The 19689-nt window shown below is 55.1% G+C and overlaps 2 protein-coding genes across 7 annotated transcripts in view; both read left to right on the top strand.

The window, feature by feature from the left end:
* Positions 1-19689, top strand: part of rrp1 (ribosomal RNA processing 1) — a 428065-nt gene that overhangs the window by 80718 nt on the left and 327658 nt on the right. The gene's annotated exons all lie outside the window — the stretch shown is intronic.
* The window catches only part of trappc10 (trafficking protein particle complex subunit 10), a 98895-nt gene that overhangs the window by 63643 nt on the left and 15563 nt on the right, over positions 1-19689 (top strand). For 2 of the 3 annotated variants that reach the window (XM_086007330.1, XM_086007328.1), the window contains exons 15-18: positions 1396-1554; positions 2205-2443; positions 10888-10988; positions 17932-18058. In XM_086007330.1, the coding sequence (XP_085863456.1) occupies positions 1396-1554; positions 2205-2443; positions 10888-10988; positions 17932-18058 (626 nt within the window). The remainder of the gene's footprint in view (positions 1-1395; positions 1555-2204; positions 2444-10887; positions 10989-17931; positions 18059-19689) is intronic. The other variant, XM_086007329.1, reaches the window with a different exon arrangement.

Below are 19689 nucleotides of genomic sequence, written 5' to 3'. Positions count from 1 at the left end.
CTCCGACAGTGCGGCGCTCCCTCAGTACTGCCCCTCCGACAGTGCGGCGCTCCCTCAGTACTGCCCCTCCGACAGTGCAGCGCTCCCTCAGTACTGCCCCTCCGACAATACAGTGCTCCCTCAGTACTGTCCCTCCGACAGTGCAGTGCTCCCTCAGTACTGCCCCTCCGTCAGTGCAGTGCTCCCTCAGTACTGCCCCTCCGACAATGCAGTGCTCCCTCAGTACTGCCCCTCCGACAATGCAGCGCTCCCTCAGTACTGCCCCTCCGACAATGCGGCGCTCCCTCAGTACTGCCCCTCCGACAGTGCAGCGCTCCCTCAGTACTGACCCTCCAACAGTGCGGCGCTCCCTCAGTACTGCCCCTCCGACAGTGCAGCACTCCCTCAGTACTGACCCTCAGTACTGACCCTCCGACAGTGCGGCACTCCCTCAGTATTGCCCCTCCGACAGTGCGGCGCTCCCTCATTACTGCCCCTCCGACAGTGCAGCGCTCCCTCAGTATTGCCCCTCCAACAGTGCGGCGCTCCCTCATTACTGCCCCTCCGACAGTGCAGCGCTCCCTCAATATTGCCCCTCCGACAGTGCAGCGCTCCCTCAGTACTGCCCCTCCGACAGTGCAGCGCTCCCTCAGTACTGCCCCTCCGACAGTGCAGCGCTCCCTCAGTACTGCCCCTCCGACAATGCAGCGCTCCCTCAGTACTGCCCCTCCGACAATGCAGCGCTCCCTCAGTACTGCCCCTCCGACAGTGCAGCGCTCCCTCAGTACTGACCCTCCGACAATGCGGCGCTCCCTCAGTACTGCCCCTCCGACAGTGCAGCGCTCCCTCAGTACTGACCCTCCAACAGTGCGGCGCTCCCTCAGTACTGCCCCTCCGACAGTGCAGCGCTCCCTCAGTACTGACCCTCAGTACTGACCCTCCGACAGTGCGGCACTCCCTCAGTATTGCCCCTCCGACAGTGCGACGCTCCCTCATTACTGCCCCTCCGACAGTGCAGCGCTCCCTCAGTATTGCCCCTCCAACAGTGCGGCGCTCCCTCATTACTGCCCCTCCGACAGTGCAGCGCTCCCTCAATATTGCCCCTCCGACAGTGCAGCGCTCCCTCAGTACTGCCCCTCCGACAGTGCAGCGCTCCCTCAGTACTGCCCCTCCAACAGTGCGGCGCTCCCTCAGTACTGCACTGGAGAGTCAGCCTAGATTATGGGCTCAGGTCTCTGGAGTGGGGCTTGAACCCACGATCTTTCAACTCGGAGGTGCTGCCCACTGAGCCAGGGCTGAATTGTGAGTATTGTGGACATTTCATTGTCTCATCTCACGGTGTCTTTGTGCAGTGACCTGGTGTTGAGCCAGTGTGCCGTGTACCAATCTGATAACCATGCCCGTCTCTTTATTCAGACAGCCTCCTGGCGGGTATTTCTCAGAGAGTGAAGTTGACGATCCAGACGGGGCATTACACAGTGAAGAGTGGAGACGCCCTGCAGCTGAGTATCACCGACACTCTGCCCATCCTGCATTCGGCAAGCAGCACTGCCATCGTCTCCACCAGCAGCGGGGGTATGTGACTCGGCAAACCCATCACCGGGCACCCGCGACAGGGAGCGAGGAGTGGACGGGGCTGAGTTCCACCATGCTCCTTCAAGTCTGCCACTATCTGACGGGCAGCTCGGGTGGAAATAGTCTGTTTGCTACCTGTAAGGGTCCGAGGTGGGATGAGCTTCTGTTGGTCTCTGTCCAATTTGTAATGGACATAGGAACAGAGCACAAAACACCTCATAATTGGAAATCACTTCAAGAGCAGGGGAAGTGGGAAATGTAAAACATCACTTTGTACCTGCCCTGGGAGTGTTTGATGGGACAGTGTAGAGGGAGCTTTACTCTGTATCTAACCCGTGCTGTACGTGCCTTGGGAGTGTTTGATGGGACAGTGTAGAGGGAGCTTTACTCTGTATCTAACCCCGTGCTGTACCTGCCCTGGGAGTGTTTGATGGGACAGTGTAGAGGGAGCTTTACTCTGTATCTAACCCGTGCTGTACCTGCCCTGGGAGTACAGGAATGTCGCACTAACAATATAAACGATGTGTTGTGCAGTGGGAGAGCAGGTCCCGATGCCAGGGTCAGGGTGAGCCTTCCGTTGATTATTGTTAGTTTATTGTGAAGTTCTTCATGATTTGCTTTTAGAACAGTTTATGTATTTTTTGAAATAGACAAAATCTCTGAGGCTCCGTTAACTATTCAGTCATCTGGGAAGATCACCAGCATCACCCTGCCATTGGCTCTTGCTTATCACGTGATTGAGTTTGAGCTTCACGTTATCTGCCACATGCCGTCCACATTGCCGACTCCCCCGGACTCTGAGCGACCCAGCGCTGATTTCAAGGGACCTCGCAAAGGTCATGAGAAAACCAAACTGGAAGTTCCTTGTATGACCTCCATCGATCAGAAGGTGCAGTAAGATCAGTGCGATAGTAACAGGGATCGCGGGGTCAGTAACGGGGATCGCGGGGTCAGTAACGGGGATCGCGGGGTCAGTAACGGGGATCGCGGGGTCAGTAACGGGGATCGCGGGGTCAGTAACGGGGATCGCGGGGTCAGTAACGGGGGTCGCGGGGTCAGTAACGGGGGTCGCGGGGTCAGTAACGGAGATCGCGGGGTCAGTAACGGGGATCGCGGGGTCAGTAACGGGGATCGCGGGGTCAGTAACGGGGATGCGGGGTCAGTAACGGGGATCGCGGGGTCAGTAACGGGGATCGCGGGGTCAGTAACGGGGATCGCGGGGTCAGTAACGGGGATCGCGGGGTCAGTAACGGGGATCGCGGGGTCAGTAACGGGGGTCGCGGGGTCAGTAACGGGGGTCACGGCGTCAGTAACAGGGATCGTAGGGTCAGTAACGGGGATCGCGGCGTCAGTAACGGGGATCGCGTCGTCAGTAACGGGGATCGCAGGGTCAGTAACGGGGATCGCAGCGTCAGTTACGGGGATCGCAGCAATAGTAACGGGGGTCGCAGGGTCAGTAACGGGGATCGCGGCGTCAGTAACGGGGATCGCAGGGTCAGTAACGGGGATCGCAGCGTCAGTTACGGGGATCGCAGCAATAGTAACGGGGGTCGCAGGGTCAGTAACGGGGATCGCAGCGTCAGTAACGGGGATCGCAGGGTCAGTAACGGGGATCGCAGCGTCAGTAACGGGGATCGCAGCAATAGTAACGGGGTCGCAGGGTCAGTAACAGGGATCGCAGCGTCAGTAACGGGGATCGCAGCGTCAGTAACGGGGATCGCAGGGTCAGTAACGGGGATCGCAGGGTCAGTAACGGGGATCGCAGGGTCAGTAACGGGGATCGCTGGGCCGTAACGGGGGTTGCAGTGATAGTAACGGGGATCGCAGCGATAGTAACGGGGATCGCAGCGATAGTAATGGGGATCGCAGGGTCAGTAATGGGGATCGCAGGGTCAGTTACAGGGATCGCAGCGTCAGTAACGGGGATCGCAGCGTCAGTAACGGGGATCGCAGGGTCAGTAACAGGGATCGCAGGGTCAGTTACAGGGATCGCTGGGCCGTAACGGGGGTTGCAGTGATAGTAACGGGGATCGCAGCGATAGTAATGGGGATCGCAGCGATAGTAATGGGGATCGCAGGGTCAGTAATGGGGATCGCAGGGTCAGTTACAGGGATCGCTGGGCCGTAACGGGGGTTGCAGTGATAGTAATGGGGATCGCAGCGATAGTAATGGGGATCGCAGGGTCAGTAATGGGGATCGCAGGGTCAGTAACGGGGATCGCAGGGTCAGTAACAGGGATCGCAGGGTCAGTTACAGGGATCGCTGGGCCGTAACGGGGGTTGCAGTGATAGTAATGGGGATCGCAGTGATAGTAATGGGGATCGCAGGGTCAGTAATGGGGATCGCAGGGTCAGTAACGGGGGTCGCGGGGTCAGTAACGGGGATCGCAGGGTCAATAACAGGGATCGCGGGGTCAGTAACGGGGGTCGCGGGGTCAGTAACGGGGATCGCAGGGTCAGTTACAGGGATCGCTGGGCCGTAACGGGGGTTGCAGCGATAGTAACGGGGATCGCAGCGATAGTAATGGGGATCGCAGGGTCAGTAATGGGGATCGCAGGGTCAGTAACGGGGGTCGCGGGGTCAGTAATGGGGGTCGCAGCGTCAGTGACGGGGTTCGCAGGGTAAGTAACGGGGATCGCGGCATCAGTAACGGGATCGCTGGGTCAGTAACGGGGATCGCAGTGTCAGTAACTGGGGTCGCAGGGTCAGTAACGGGGGTCGCCACGTCGGTAACGGGGATCGTGGCGTCCGTAACTGGGGTCGCAAGGTCAGTAACGGGGATCGCTGGGTCAATAACGGGGGTCGCGGCGTCGGTAACAGGGATAGCGGCGTCAGTAACGGGGGTCACGGCGTCAGTAACGGGGATCGCGGAGATAGTAACGGGGATCGCGGTGATAGTAACAGGGATCGCTGCGTCAGTAACGGGTCGCAGCGTCAGTAACGGGGATCGCTGGGTCAGTAACGGGGATCGCGGCGTCAGTAACGGGGATCGCGTCGTCAGTAACGGGGATCGCAGGGTCAGTAACGGGGATCGCAGCGTCAGTAACGGGGATCGCAGCAATAGTAACGGGGGTCGCAGGGTCAGTAACAGGGATCGCAGCGTCAGTAACGGGGATCACAGCGCCAGTAACGGGGATCACAGCGCCAGTAACGGGGATCGCAGCGATAGTAATGGGGATCGCAGCGATAGTAATGGGGATCGCAGGGTCAGTAATGGGGATCGCAGGGTCAGTAACGGGGGTCGCGGGGTCAGTAACGGGGATCGCAGGGTCAATAACAGGGATCGCGGGGTCAGTAACGGGGGTCGCGGGGTCAGTAACGGGGATCGCAGGGTCAGTTACAGGGATCGCTGGGCCGTAACGGGGGTTGCAGCGATAGTAACGGGGATCGCAGCGATAGTAACGGGGATCGCAGGGTCAGTAATGGGGATCGCAGGGTCAGTAACGGGGGTCGCGGGGTCAGTAATGGGGGTCGCAGCGTCAGTGACGGGGTTCGCAGGGTAAGTAACGGGGATCGCGGCATCAGTAACGGGATCGCTGGGTCAGTAACGGGGATCGCAGTGTCAGTAACTGGGGTCGCAGGGTCAGTAACGGGGGTCGCCACGTCGGTAACGGGGATCGTGGCGTCCGTAACTGGGGTCGCAAGGTCAGTAACGGGGATCGCTGGGTCAATAACGGGGGTCGCGGCGTCGGTAACAGGGATAGCGGCGTCAGTAACGGGGGTCACGGCGTCAGTAACGGGGATCGCGGAGATAGTAACGGGGATCGCGGTGATAGTAACAGGGATCGCTGCGTCAGTAACGGGGATCGCTGGGTCAGTAACGGGGATCGCAGGGTCAGTAACGGGGTCGCGGCGTCAGTAACGGGGATCGCGGCGATAGTAACGGGATCGCGGAGATAGTAACGGGGATCGCGGTGATAGTAACGGGGATCGCGGCGTCAGTAACGGGGATCATGGCGTCCGTAACGGGGATCGCAGGGTCAGTAACGGGGGTCGCGGCGTCAGTAACGGGGGTCGCGGCGTCAGTAACGGGGTCATGGCGTAAGTAACGGTGGTCGCGGCGTCCGTAACGGGGGTCGCGGCGTCAGTAACGGGGGTCGCAGGGTCAGTAACGGGGATGGCGGCGTCAGTAACGGGATCGCAGGGTCAGTAACGGGGATCGCGGCGTCAGTAACGAGGGTCGCGGCGTCAGTAACGGGGGTCACGGCGTCAGTAACAGGGATCGTAGGGTCAGTAACGGGGATCGCGGCGTCAGTAACGGGGATCGCGTCGTCAGTAACGGGGATCGCAGGGTCAGTAACGGGGATCGCAGCGTCAGTAACGGGGATCGCAGCAATAGTAACGGGGGTCGCAGGGTCAGTAACAGGGATCGCAGCGTCAGTAACGGGGATCACAGCGCCAGTAACGGGGATCGCAGCGATAGTAATGGGGATCGCAGCGATAGTAATGGGGATCGCAGGGTCAGTAATGGGGATCGCAGGGTCAGTAACGGGGGTCGCGGGGTCAGTAACGGGGATCGCAGGGTCAATAACAGGGATCGCGGGGTCAGTAACGGGGGTCGCGGGGTCAGTAACGGGGATCGCAGGGTCAGTTACAGGGATCGCTGGGCCGTAACGGGGGTTGCAGCGATAGTAACGGGGATCGCAGCGATAGTAATGGGGATCGCAGGGTCAGTAATGGGGATCGCAGGGTCAGTAACGGGGGTCGCGGGGTCAGTAATGGGGGTCGCAGCGTCAGTGACGGGGTTCGCAGGGTAAGTAACGGGGATCGCGGCATCAGTAACGGGATCGCTGGGTCAGTAACGGGGATCGCAGTGTCAGTAACTGGGGTCGCAGGGTCAGTAACGGGGGTCGCCACGTCGGTAACGGGGATCGTGGCGTCCGTAACTGGGGTCGCAAGGTCAGTAACGGGGATCGCTGGGTCAATAACGGGGGTCGCGGCGTCGGTAACAGGGATAGCGGCGTCAGTAACGGGGGTCACGGCGTCAGTAACGGGGATCGCGGAGATAGTAACGGGGATCGCGGTGATAGTAACAGGGATCGCTGCGTCAGTAACGGGTCGCAGCGTCAGTAACGGGGATCGCTGGGTCAGTAACGGGGATCGCAGGGTCAGTAACGGGGTCGCGGCGTCAGTAACGGGGATCGCGGCGATAGTAACGGGATCGCGGAGATAGTAACGGGGATCGCGGTGATAGTAACGGGGATCGCGGCGTCAGTAACGGGGATCATGGCGTCCGTAACGGGGATCGCAGGGTCAGTAACGGGGGTCGCGGCGTCAGTAACGGGGGTCGCGGCGTCAGTAACGGGGTCATGGCGTAAGTAACGGTGGTCGCGGCGTCCGTAACGGGGGTCGCGGCGTCAGTAACGGGGGTCGCAGGGTCAGTAACGGGGATGGCGGCGTCAGTAACGGGATCGCAGGGTCAGTAACGGGGATCGCGGCGTCAGTAACGAGGGTCGCGGCGTCAGTAACGGGGGTCACGGCGTCAGTAACAGGGATCGTAGGGTCAGTAACGGGGATCGCGGCGTCAGTAACGGGGATCGCGTCGTCAGTAACGGGGATCGCAGGGTCAGTAACGGGGATCGCAGCGTCAGTAACGGGGATCGCAGCAATAGTAACGGGGGTCGCAGGGTCAGTAACAGGGATCGCAGCGTCAGTAACGGGGATCACAGCGCCAGTAACGGGGATCGCAGCGTCAGTAACGGGGATCGCAGGGTCAGTAACGGGGATCGCAGGGTCAGTAACAGGGATCGCAGGGCCAGTAACAGGGATCGCAGGGTCAGTTACAGGGATCGCTGGGCCGTAACGGGGGTTGCAGTGATAGTAACGGGGATCGCAGCGATAGTAATGGGGATCGCAGCGATAGTAATGGGGATCGCAGGGTCAGTAATGGGGATCGCAGGGTCAGTAACGGGGGTCGCGGGGTCAGTAACGGGGATCGCAGGGTCAGTAACAGGGATCGCAGGGTCAGTAACAGGGATCGCAGGGTCAGTTACAGGGATCGCTGGGCCGTAACGGGGGTTGCAGTGATAGTAACGGGGATCGCAGCGATAGTAATGGGGATCGCAGGGTCAGTAATGGGGATCGCAGCGATAGTAATGGGGATCGCAGGGTCAGTAATGGGGATCGCAGGGTCAGTAATGGGGATCGCAGGGTCAGTAACGGGGATCGCAGGGTCAGTAACGGGGGTCACGGTGATAGTAACGGGGATCGCTGCGTCAGTAACGGGTCGCAGCGTCAGTAACGGGGATCGCTGGGTCAGTAACGGGGATCGCTGGGTCAGTAACGGGGATCGCAGGGTCAGTAACGGGGTCGCGGCGTCAGTAACGGGGATCGCGGCGATAGTAACGGGGATCGCGGAGATAGTAACGGGGATCGCGGTGATAGTAACGGGGATCGCGGCGTCAGTAACGGGGATCATGGCGTCAGTAACGGGGATCGCAGGGTCAGTAACGGGGGTCGCGGCGTCAGTAACGGGGGTCGCGGCGTCAGTAACGGGGTCATGGCGTAAGTAACGGTGGTCGCGGCGTCCGTAACGGGGGTCGCGGCGTCAGTAACGGGGGTCGCGGCGTCAGTAACGGGGGTCGCAGGGTCAGTAACGGGGATGGCGGCGTCAGTAACGGGATCGCAGGGTCAGTAACGGGATCGCAGGGTCAGTAACGGGGATCGCGGCGTCAGTAACGAGGGTCGCGGCGTCAGTAACGGGGGTCACGGCGTCAGTAACAGGGATCACAGGGTCAGTAACGGGGATCGCAGCGTCAGTAACGGGGATCGCAGCAATAGTAACGGGGGTCGCAGGGTCAGTAACGGGGATCGCAGCGTCAGTAACGGGGATCGCAGGGTCAGTAACGGGGATCGCAGCGTCAGTAACGGGGATCGCAGCAATAGTAACGGGGTCGCAGGGTCAGTAACGGGGATCGCAGCGTCAGTAACGGGGATCGCAGGGTCAGTAACGGGGATCGCAGCGTCAGTAACGGGGATCGCAGCGTCAGTAACGGGGATCGCAGGGTCAGTAACGGGGATCGCAGGGTCAATAACGGGGATCGCAGGGTCAGTAACAGGGATCGCAGGGTCAGTTACAGGGATCGCTGGGCCGTAACGGGGATCGCAGCGTCAGTAACGGGGATCGCAGCGTCAGTAACGGGGATCGCAGGGTCAGTAATGGGGATCGCAGGGTCAGTAATGGGGATCGCGGGGTCAGTAACGGGGGTCGCGGGGTCAGTAATGGGGGTCGCAGCGTCAGTGACGGGGTTCGCAGGGTAAGTAACGGGGATCGCGGCATCAGTAACGGGATCGCTGGGTCAGTAACGGGGATTGCAGTGTCAGTAACTGGGGTCGCAGGGTCAGTAACGGGGGTCGCCACGTCGGTAACGGGGATCGTGGCGTCAGTAACTGGGGTCGCAAGGTCAGTAACGGGGATCGCTGGGTCAATAACGGGGGTCGCGGCGTCGGTAACAGGGATAGCGGCGTCAGTAACGGGGGTCGCGGCGTCAGTAACGGGGATCGCGGAGATAGTAACGGGGATCGCGGTGATAGTAACGGGGATCGCTGCGTCAGTAACGGGTCGCAGCGTCAGTAACGGGGATCGCTGGGTCAGTAACGGGGATCGCAGGGTCAGTAACGGGGTCGCGGCGTCAGTAACGGGGATCGCGGCGATAGTAACGGGGATCGCGGAGATAGTAACGGGATCGCGGTGATAGTAACGGGGATCGCGGCGTCAGTAACGGGGATCATGGCGTCAGTAACGGGGATCGCAGGGTCAGTAACGGGGGTCGCGGCGTCAGTAACGGGGGTCGCGGCGTCAGTAACGGGGTCATGGCGTCCGTAACGGGGGTCGCGGCGTCCGTAACGGGGGTCGCGGCGTCAGTAACGGGGGTCGCGGCGTCAGTAACGGGGGTCGCAGGGTCAGTAACGGGGATGGCGGCGTCAGTAATGGGGATCGCGGGGTCAGTAACGGGGGTCGCGGGGTCAGTAATGGGGGTCGCAGCGTCAGTGACGGGGTTCGCAGGGTAAGTAACGGGGATCGCGGCATCAGTAACGGGATCGCTGGGTCAGTAACGGGGATTGCAGTGTCAGTAACTGGGGTCGCAGGGTCAGTAACGGGGGTCGCCACGTCGGTAACGGGGATCGTGGCGTCAGTAACTGGGGTCGCAAGGTCAGTAACGGGGATCGCTGGGTCAATAACGGGGGTCGCGGCGTCGGTAACAGGGATAGCGGCGTCAGTAACGGGGGTCGCGGCGTCAGTAACGGGGATCGCGGAGATAGTAACGGGGATCGCGGTGATAGTAACGGGGATCGCTGCGTCAGTAACGGGTCGCAGCGTCAGTAACGGGGATCGCTGGGTCAGTAACGGGGTCGCGGCGTCAGTAACGGGGTCGCGGCGTCAGTAACGGGGATCGCGGCGATAGTAACGGGGATCGCGGAGATAGTAACGGGATCGCGGAGATAGTAACGGGATCGCGGTGATAGTAACGGGGATCGCGGCGTCAGTAACGGGGATCATGGCGTCAGTAACGGGGATCGCAGGGTCAGTAACGGGGGTCGCGGCGTCAGTAACGGGGGTCGCGGCGTCAGTAACGGGGTCATGGCGTAAGTAACGGGGGTCGCGGCGTCCGTAACGGGGGTCGCGGCGTCAGTAACGGGGGTCGCAGGGTCAGTAACGGGGATGGCGGCGTCAGTAACGGGATCGCAGGGTCAGTAACGAGGGTCGCGGCGTCAGTAACGAGGGTCGCGGCGTCAGTAACGGGGATGGCGGCGTCAGTAACGGGGATGGCGGCGTCAGTAACGGGATCGCAGGGTCAGTAACGGGGGTGGCAGGGTCACTAACGGGATCGCAGGGTCAGTAACGGGGGTCGCGGCGTCAGTAACGGGGGTGGCAGGGTCAGTAACGGGGATGGCGGCGTCAGTAACGGGGGTGGCAGGGTCAGTAACGGGGGTCGCGGGGTCAGTAACGGGGGTCGCAGCGTCAGTAACGGGGATCGCAGGGTCAGTAACGGGTCGCAGCGTCAGTAACGGGGATCGCAGCGATAGTAACGGGTCACAGCGTCAGTAACGGGGGTCGCGGCGTCAGTAACGGGGGTCGCGGCGCCAGTAACGGGGATCGCGGCGTCAGTAACGGGGGTCGCGGCGTCAGTAACGGGGATCGCAGGATCAGTAACGGGGATCGCAGCGATAGTAACGGGTCACAGCGTCAGTAACGGGGGTCGCGGCGCCAGTAACGGGGATCGCGGCGTCAGTAACGGGGGTCGCTGTGCAGTGAGCCTGCAGCTGTTGGTTCCAGCCCTTGTTGCCTACTTGTTGATAACTGGCCTGTTCTTTTTGTATTTCGAATCCAGATTTCTATAGACTGCCCGTGGTCCATTTATTCAACGTTGGTCTCCCTGACATTCAATATACCCTTCAATGCCAAGCACCTGCTGCTATCATCGGGCAGAAGGTAAAGCTGCTTTATATCTGGGGTCTCCGTTTCTCTCACCTGCTCTACACTTCGGTGTGATGCCAGTAAATGCACGAAGGTCAATCAGTTGCTGTTATAGACTGGGGAATGGAGTGTAATCGGGACTGGGACTGGGGAATGGAGTGTAATCGGGACTGGGACTGGGGAATGGAGTGTAATCGGGACTGGGACTGGGGAATGGAGTGTAATCGGGACTGGGACTGGGGAATGGAGTGTAATCGGGACTGGGACTGGGGAATGGAGTGTAATCGGGACTGGGACTGGGGAATGGAGTGTAATCAGGACTGGGAATGGGGAATGGAGTGTAATCAGGAATGGGACTGTGTGGCTTTATCACTGTACTATATTCTGAAATTTCTGCCCCATCACTAGCCATTCCTGAGTAAGGATATATGTCAGTTGTGGCTCAGTGAGTGTCACTGTCGCCTCTGAGTCTGAAGGTTGTGGGATCAAGTTCCACTCCAGGGCCCATAATCCAGGCTGATGCTCCCAGTGCATTATTGAGGGAGTGCTGCACTGTCGGAGGGGCAGTACTGAGGGAGCGCTGCACTGTCGGAGGGGCTGTACTGAGGGAGCGCTGCACTGTCGGAGGGGCAGTACTGAGGGAGCGCTGCACTGTCGGAGGGGCTGTACTGAGGGAGTGCTGCACTGTCAGAGGGGCAGTACTGAGGGAGCGCTGCACTGTCGGAGGGGCAGTACTGAGGCAGCGCTGCACTGTCGGAAGGGCTGTACTGAGGGAGTGCTGCACTGTCGGAGGGGCAGTACTGAGGCAGCGCTGCACTGTCAGAAGGGCTGTACTGAGGGAGTGCTGCACTGTCAGAGGGGCAGTACTGAGGGAGTGCTGCACTGTCGGAGGTGCCTTCTTTTGGATGAGACGTTAAACCGAGGCCCTGTCTGCCCTCTCAGATGGGTGTAAAAAACCCCACGACATTATCTGTTGAAGATCAGGGGGAGTTCTCCCAGATGCCCTGGCCAATATTTACCCCTCAACCAATATCACTAAAGCAGATTACCAGGAGACCTTGCTGTGTGCTGCGATTTTTACAGTGTAAGAGTGACATTATAAAAGTACTCCACTGGCTGTAAAGTAGTTTTGGGACCTGATGATATGAAAGGAGTTTTATAATTTCTAGCCTGCTTTCTCCGCTCCTCCATGGAGATGCCTCGTGCTTCCGCTGCCCTGACCCCTCCCGAGGGCCGAGACCAGGCAGTTGTTGAGTTACTTTGGCCGGGAGGTGTACCAGGGTGAGGCACAGGTTGTGTTGCCGTATTGAGTGTTTGAGCTGCTGACCACTCTCGCCCTGACGGACAGACCGGCATTTCTCCCGCGCCTTTCACAACCTCAGGGCGTCTCAAAGCGCTTCACAGCCAATGAAGTACTTCGGAAGTGTAGTCACTGTTGTAATGTGGGAAACACGGCAGCCAATTCTCTGTCGCTCTCTCTCTGTCGCTCTCTCTCTGTCGCTCTCTCTCTCTGTCGCTCTCTCTCTCTGTCGCTCTCTCTCTCTGTCGCTCTCTCTCTGTCGCTCTCTCTCTCTGTCGCTCTCTCTCTCTGTCGCTCTCTCTCTCTGTCGCTCTCTCTCTCTGTCGCTCTCTCTCTCTGCCGCGCTCTCTCTCTCTGCCGCGCTCTCTCTCTGCCGCGCTCTCTCTCTGCCGCGCGCGCTCTCTGCCGCTCGCGCGCTGTGTCGCGCGCTCTCTCTCGCGCTTTGTCGCGCTCCCTCACTCTCGCGCTCTCTCGCGCGCGCTCTCTCTCGCGCTCGCTCTCTCGCGCTCGCTCTCTCGCTCTCGTGCTCTCGCTCGCGCTCTCTCTCTCGCGCTCTCTCTCTCGCGCTCTCTCTCTCGCGCGCTCTCGCTCTCACGCTCTCTCTCGCTCGCGTGCTCTCGCTCACTCTCGCTCTCTCGCGCTCTCTCGCTCTCGCGCTCTCTCTCTCGCTCTCGCGCTCGCTCTCGGTCTCTCTCGGTCTCTCTCGTTCTCTCTCGTTCTCGCTCTCTCTCTCGCTCTCTCTCTCGCGCTCTCGCTCTCTCTCTCGTTCTCTCGCTCGCTCTCGCGCGCTCTTGGTCTCTCTCGCTCTCTCTAGCTCTCTCTCATAAGAACATAACATAAGAACATAAGAAATAGGAGCAGGAGTAGGCCAATCGGCCCCTCGAGCCTGCTCCGCCATTCAATAAGATCATGGCTGATCTGATCCTAACCGCCAATCCACTATCACAGAACCATCTCCTGAATCTAACAGAATTAGACACACGAAATAGGAGCAGGATCAGGCTACACGGCCCCTGGGCCCGCTCCGCTACCCACAGGGCCATGTCCGATCCGAACCTAGACTCATGTCCAAATTCCTGCCTGCTCCCCGTAACCCTTAATTCCCTTTACTTCTAGGAAACTGTCTATTTCTGTTTTAAATTTATGTAATGATGTAGCTTCTACAGCTTTTTGGGGCAGCATATTCCATGGACCTACCACCCTCTGAGTGAAGTAGTTCCTCCTCATCTCAGTTTTGAAAGAGCAGCCCCTTATTCTAAGACTATGCCCCCTAGTTCTAGTTTCACCCATCATCGGGAACATCCTCCCCGCATCCACCCGATCCAACCCCTTCACAATCTTTTATGTTTCAATAAGATCGCCTCTCATTCTTCTGAACTCCAATGAGTAGAGTCCCAATCTACTCAACCTCTCCTCATATGTCCATCCCCTCATCCCCGGGATTAACCGAGTGAACCTTCTTTGTACTGACTCGAGAGCAAGTATGTCTTTTAAGTATGGACACCAAAACTGTATGCAGTATTCCAGGTGCGGTCTCACCAATACCTTGTACAACTGAAGCAATACCTCCCTATTTTTATATTCTATCCCCCTAGCAATGAAAGCCAACATTCCATTGGCCTTCTTAATCACTTGCTGCACCTGCATACTAACCTTTTGAGTTTCGTGCACCAGGACCCCCAGATCCCTTTGTACTTCAGTACTTTCCAGTTTCTTGCCATTAAGATAATAACTTGCTCTACAATTTTTCCTGCCAAAGTGCATAACCTCACACTTTCCAGTATTGTATTCCATCTGCCAAATCTCTGCCCACTTACTTAGCCTGTCGATGTCCCCTTGCAGGTTTTTTATGTCCTCCTCACTCACTACTTTCCCTCCCATCTTAGTATCATCTGCAAACTTTGATATGTTACACTGGGTCCCCTCCTCCAAATCGTTAATATAGATTGTAAAGAGTTGGGGACCCAGCACTGACCCCTGCGGAACACCACTGGTTACTGATTGCCAGTCTGAGAATGAACCATTTATCCCAACTCTCTGCCTTCTGTTAGATAGCCAATCCTCTATCCATGCCAGAATATTACCCCCAATCCCGTGATTTTTTATCTTAAGCAATAATCTTTTGTGTGGCACCTTGTCAAATGCCTTTTGGAAGTCTGAATACACTACGTCCACTGGTTCCCCTTTATCCACCCTATATGTTACTTCCTCAAAGAACTCCAGCAAATTTGTCAAACGTGACTTCCCCTTCATAAAACCATGCTGACTTTGTCCTATTAAATTATGTTTATCCAAATGTCCTGTTACTGTCTCCTTAATAATGGACTCCAAAATTATACCTACCACAGATGTTAGGCTAACCGGTCTATAGTTTCCAGCCTTCTGTCTACTGCCCTTTTTAAATAAGGGTGTTACATGAGCAGTTTTCCAGTCTGCCGGGACCTTTGCTGAGTCCAGGGAGTTTTGGAAAATTATTACCAATGCATCCACAATCCCTACCGCCACTTCCCTCAAGACCCTAGGATGTAAGCCATCAGGTCCAGGTGATTTACCCGCCTTGAGTCCCATTATTTTACCGAGTACCACTTCCTTAGTGATTTTAATCGTATTTAGCTCCTCCCCCCCTATAGCCCCCTGCTTGTCCAGTGTTGGGATATTCTTAGTGTCCTCTACTGTAAAGACTGATACAAAATATTCATTCAGTGTTTTTGCCATCTCCATATTTCCCACCATTAATTTCCCGGTCTCATCCTCTAAGGGACCAACATTTACTTTAGCCACCCTTTTTCTTTTCATATAACTATAAAAACTCTTACTATCTGTTTTTATATTTTTTGCTAATTTACTTTCATAATCTATCTTCCCTTTCTTAATCAATCTTTTTGTTATTTTTTGCTGTCTTTTAAAGTTTTCCCAATCCTCTATCCTCCCACTAGATTTGGCTACCTTATATGCCCTTGTTTTTAGTCGAATACTATCCTTAATTTCTTTACTTAGCCACGGATGGCTGTCTTTTCTTTTACACCCTTTTCTTCTCAGTGGAATATATATTTTTTGGAAGTTGTAAAATAACTCCTTAAATGTACACCACTGATCATGTATCGTCTTACCCTTTAATCTATTTTCCCAATCCACTCTACTCAATTCCGCTCTCATACCTTCATAGTCTCCTTTATTCAAGCTTAGCACGCTTGTTTGAGATCCAACCTTCTCACCCTCTAATTGAATATGGAATTCAACTAATACACTCAATGAACTCATCCTCAAGGCAGCCCTGCCCAATTTGATTTGTCCAATTAATATGATAGTTAAAATCCCCCATAATTATAGATGTTCCCTTATTACAAGCCTCAACTATTTCCTGATTGATACACCATCCAACAGAGTTGCAACTGTTCGGAGGCCTATAGACTATGCCCACTGGTGTTTTTTTCCCCTTATTATTCCTTACCTCCACCCAAACTGTTTCATTATCCTGATCTTTTGACCCAATATCACTTCTCTGTATTACAGTGATTCCTTCCTTTATTAACATAGCCACCCCACCTCCCCTTCCTTCCTGCCTGTCCTTCCTGATTGTTAAATAACCTGGTATGTTTAATTCCCAGGCATTGTCACCCTGCAGCCATGTTTCTGTAATGGCCACAAGATCATACCCATATGTAGTTATTTGTGCCATTAACTTGTCTATTTTGTTACGAATGCTACGTGCATTCAGATAGAGAACTTTCAAATATGTTTTGTGACACTTAGTTCCTGCTTTTGCCCTTTTTATTACTTTACCTTTTACTCCATACCTTCTGCCCCTTCCTGACACGCTCTGGTTTTTAATTTCCCCACTGCTACCTAAGTCTATGACCTTCTCTGTTGTCATTTTTATTATTTGCTCTCTAGGAACCTCCCCCCCCACTAGTTAGTTTAAAGCCCTCTCTACAGCCCTAGTTATATGATCCGCCAAGACTCTAGTCCCAGCACTGGCCAAGTGAAGCCCGTCCCAACAGAACAGCTCCCTCCTGCCCCAGTACTGGTGCCAGTGTCCCAGGAAGCAAAACCCATTTCTCCCACACCAGTCTTTGAGCCACGCATTTAACTCTCTAATTTTATTTGTCCTAGCCAAATTCGCTCGTGGCTCAGGTAATAATCCAGAGATTATTACCCTTGAGGTTCTGTTTTTTAATTTGACCCCTAGCTTCTCATACTCCTTTAACAGAACCGGCTTCCTAGTCCTATCTACGTCGTTTGTACCAACTTGGACCACGACAACTGGATCCACCCCCTCCCACTGCAAGTTTCTTTCCAGCCCAGAGGAGATGTCCTTAACCCTGGCACCGGGTAGGCAACACAGCCTTCGGGACTCTCGCTCTCGGCTGCAGAGAACTCTATCTATCCCCCTAATAATACTATCCCCTACCACTACAACATTTCTATTTACTCCCCCTCTTGAATGGCCCCCCGTTCCACAGTGTTGTGGCCAGGTTGCTCATCCTCCCTGCAGTCCCTGCTCCTGTCCCCACAGGGAGTAAGAACCTCGAACCTGTTGGACAAGAACAAGGGCTGCGGATCCTCCAGCTCTACCTCCTGGATCCCTGTACCTGCCTCACTCGTAGTCACACCGTCCTGTCCCTGACCATGGGCTACATCTGAATTAATTAACTTCATAGGTGTGACCACCTCCTGATACACAGAGTCCAGTTACTTCTCCCCCTCCCTGATGTGTCGTAGTGTCTGAAGCTCAGACTCCAGCTCATCAACACGGAGCTGGAGTTCCTGTAGCAGCAGACACTTGTCACAGACGTAATCACCATGAGCCTCAATGGGGTTCACCGGCTCCCACATCTCGCAACAGTAACACATCACCTGCTCCATTCTATGTAATTAATTAAATTTTTTATTGTTAGTTATGGACACACTCTGCCCGATTTTAGATGCTAGTATCCCCTTTAATTAATTGGATTTAAATTAAATCAATCCCTCTAGTTACACCAGTTAAATGGTTTACCAACAGTCACTCTGCACCAGAAAGGCCTTATTAACTGCAACCCACAGAGTTAAAGTTTGAAAAGAGCACCTAACACCCCACTTACCCTAACTCTCACTTCCCCAAACTCACAGCACGCTTTGATGACTCGCACTCAGTGCTTGCTCGCACTAGGACTGGTCTTTTTATACTGTTTGTTTGTTTACAGCCAAATGAGTCACCCCTGCTGATTGGTTAGAAAACTGGTTTCCACTGCCTGCTGTGCCAATTTACTCCTACTGCAGTGTAACCTTGTTTTACTCTTCTTAAACCAACAGAATCCCAAATATTTAACTTTTCCCCTTTGCTTAAACTGTTTAAGTAATCTTATCAAGAATGATTTAAAGAGAAATAACAATTAAAGAACTCTCACACTTACCCAAACTCACAGCACTCTTTGATGACAGCACTCTCGCTCTCTCTCGCTCTCGCTCTCTCGCTTTCGTGCGCTCTCTCTTGCTCGCTCTCTCGCTCTCGCTCTCTCTCTCTCTGTATCACGAGTCCTGCTGCGATGTAACTGAGCGACGCACGGTGTCAGCTGGTGGCTGGTTTGTCTCACTGGAGCAGCTGAACATTTGATGATCTATTCCGCATGGTGTTGTCCTCGTTGTTGAGCGCTCTCCCTCTCTCCTGCCATGTAGGAAGTATCTGCAGGTGTGTGTCCACAACCTGTCTGAAGTTGGCTTCCAGTTGTTCGATCCTCAGGTGATGGATGTTTCCAACAGCTCGGACGTAAAGTTCGTGTCAATGAATTCCCTCAAACAGCAGGTAAGGGTCCTGTGGGCGGGTCAGCTGCTTAACGAGCACATGGACACTGGTTCCGTCTTTAACTGAGGTTCAGTGTCTGTCTTGTTCCTCCCTCCCTCCCCAAAAGGTGCTGCCTCAAGCTGGGGTGCGGCTTCCATAGGGGCTGAACATCCTCTGGTGTCTCAGCCAAGTCGCCATCCTTCCTGTGGGAGCCAAGGCCGGGTGTGTCGACAGGGCAGCACAGTGGAACCTGATCCCGTCTTCACAGGTCCACTTTAAACAGGAATCACGGACAAGTGTGGATTAATTAAGGAAAGCCAGCACGGATTTGTTAAAGTCAAATCGTGTTTAACTAACTTGATTGAGTTTTTTGATGAGGTAACAGAGAGGGTTGATGAGGGCAATGCGGTTGATGTGGTGTACATGGATTTCCAAAAGGTGTTTGAGAAAGTGCCACATAACAGGCTTGCCAGCAAAGTTGAAGCCCATCGAATAACAGGGACAGTGGCAGCATGGGTACGAAATTGGCTAAGTGACAGGAAACACAACGGTTGTTTTTCGGACTGGAGGAAGGTATACAGTGGTGTACAGGGGTCGGTACTGGGACCACTGCTTTTCTTGATATATATCAATTACTTGGACTTGGGGTGTCCAGGGCACAGTTTCAAAATTTGCAGATGACACAAGACTTTGAAGTATAGTGAACAGTGAGGAGGATAATGATAGACTTCAAGAGGACATAGACAGGCTGGTGGAATGGGCGGACACGTGGCAGATGAAATTTAATGCAGAAAAGTGACGAGTGATACATTTTGGTAGGAAGAACGAAGAGAGGCAATATAAACTAAAGGGTATAATTCTAAAGGGGGTGCATGGACAGAGAGACCTGGGGGTATATGTGCAGAAACCATTGAAAGTGGCAGGGCAGGTTGAGAAAGCGGTTAAAAAATCATACGGGATCCTGGGCTTCATAAATAGAGGCATAGAGTACAAAAGCAAGGAAGTTATGATGAACGTTTATAAAACACTGATTCGGCCTCAACTGGAGTATTGTGTCCAATTCTGGGCACCACACTTTAGGAAGGATGTGAAGGCCTTAGAGAGGGTGCAGAAAAGATTTACGAGAATTATTCCAGCAATGAGGGACTTCAGTTATGTGGATAGACTGGAGAAGCTGGGGTTGTTCTCCTTAGAGCAGAGAAGATTGAGAGGAGATTTGATAGAGGTGTTCAAAATCCTGAGGGGTCTAGACAGAGTAGATAGAGAGAAACTGTTCCCATTGGCGGAAGGGTCGAGAACCAGAGGACACAGATTTAAGGTGATTGGCAAAAGAACCAAAGGCGACATGAGGAAAAACTTTTATGCAGCGAGTGGTTAGAACATAAGAACATAAGACGTAGGAGCAGGAGTTGGCCATTCGGCCCCTCGAGCCTGCTCCGCCATTCAATAAGATCATGGCTGATCCGATCTTGGCCTCAACTCCACTTCCCTGCCCGCTCCCCATAACCCTCGACTCCCTTACCGTTCAAAAATCTGTCTATCTCCACCTTAAATATATTCAATGACCCAGCCTCCACAGCTCTCTGGGGAAGAGAATTCCAAAGATCCACGACCCTCTGAGAGAAGAAATTCCTCCTCATTTCCATTTTCAA

The sequence above is a fragment of the Somniosus microcephalus genome, chromosome 14 (assembly GCF_052327205.1).
Source record: "Somniosus microcephalus isolate GS21.2 chromosome 14, FLI_Smic_1.0, whole genome shotgun sequence".
NCBI lineage: Eukaryota > Metazoa > Chordata > Chondrichthyes > Squaliformes > Somniosidae > Somniosus > Somniosus microcephalus.
The sequence above is the reverse complement of the archived record's forward strand: the minus strand, read 5'-3'. Positions and strand labels throughout refer to the sequence as shown.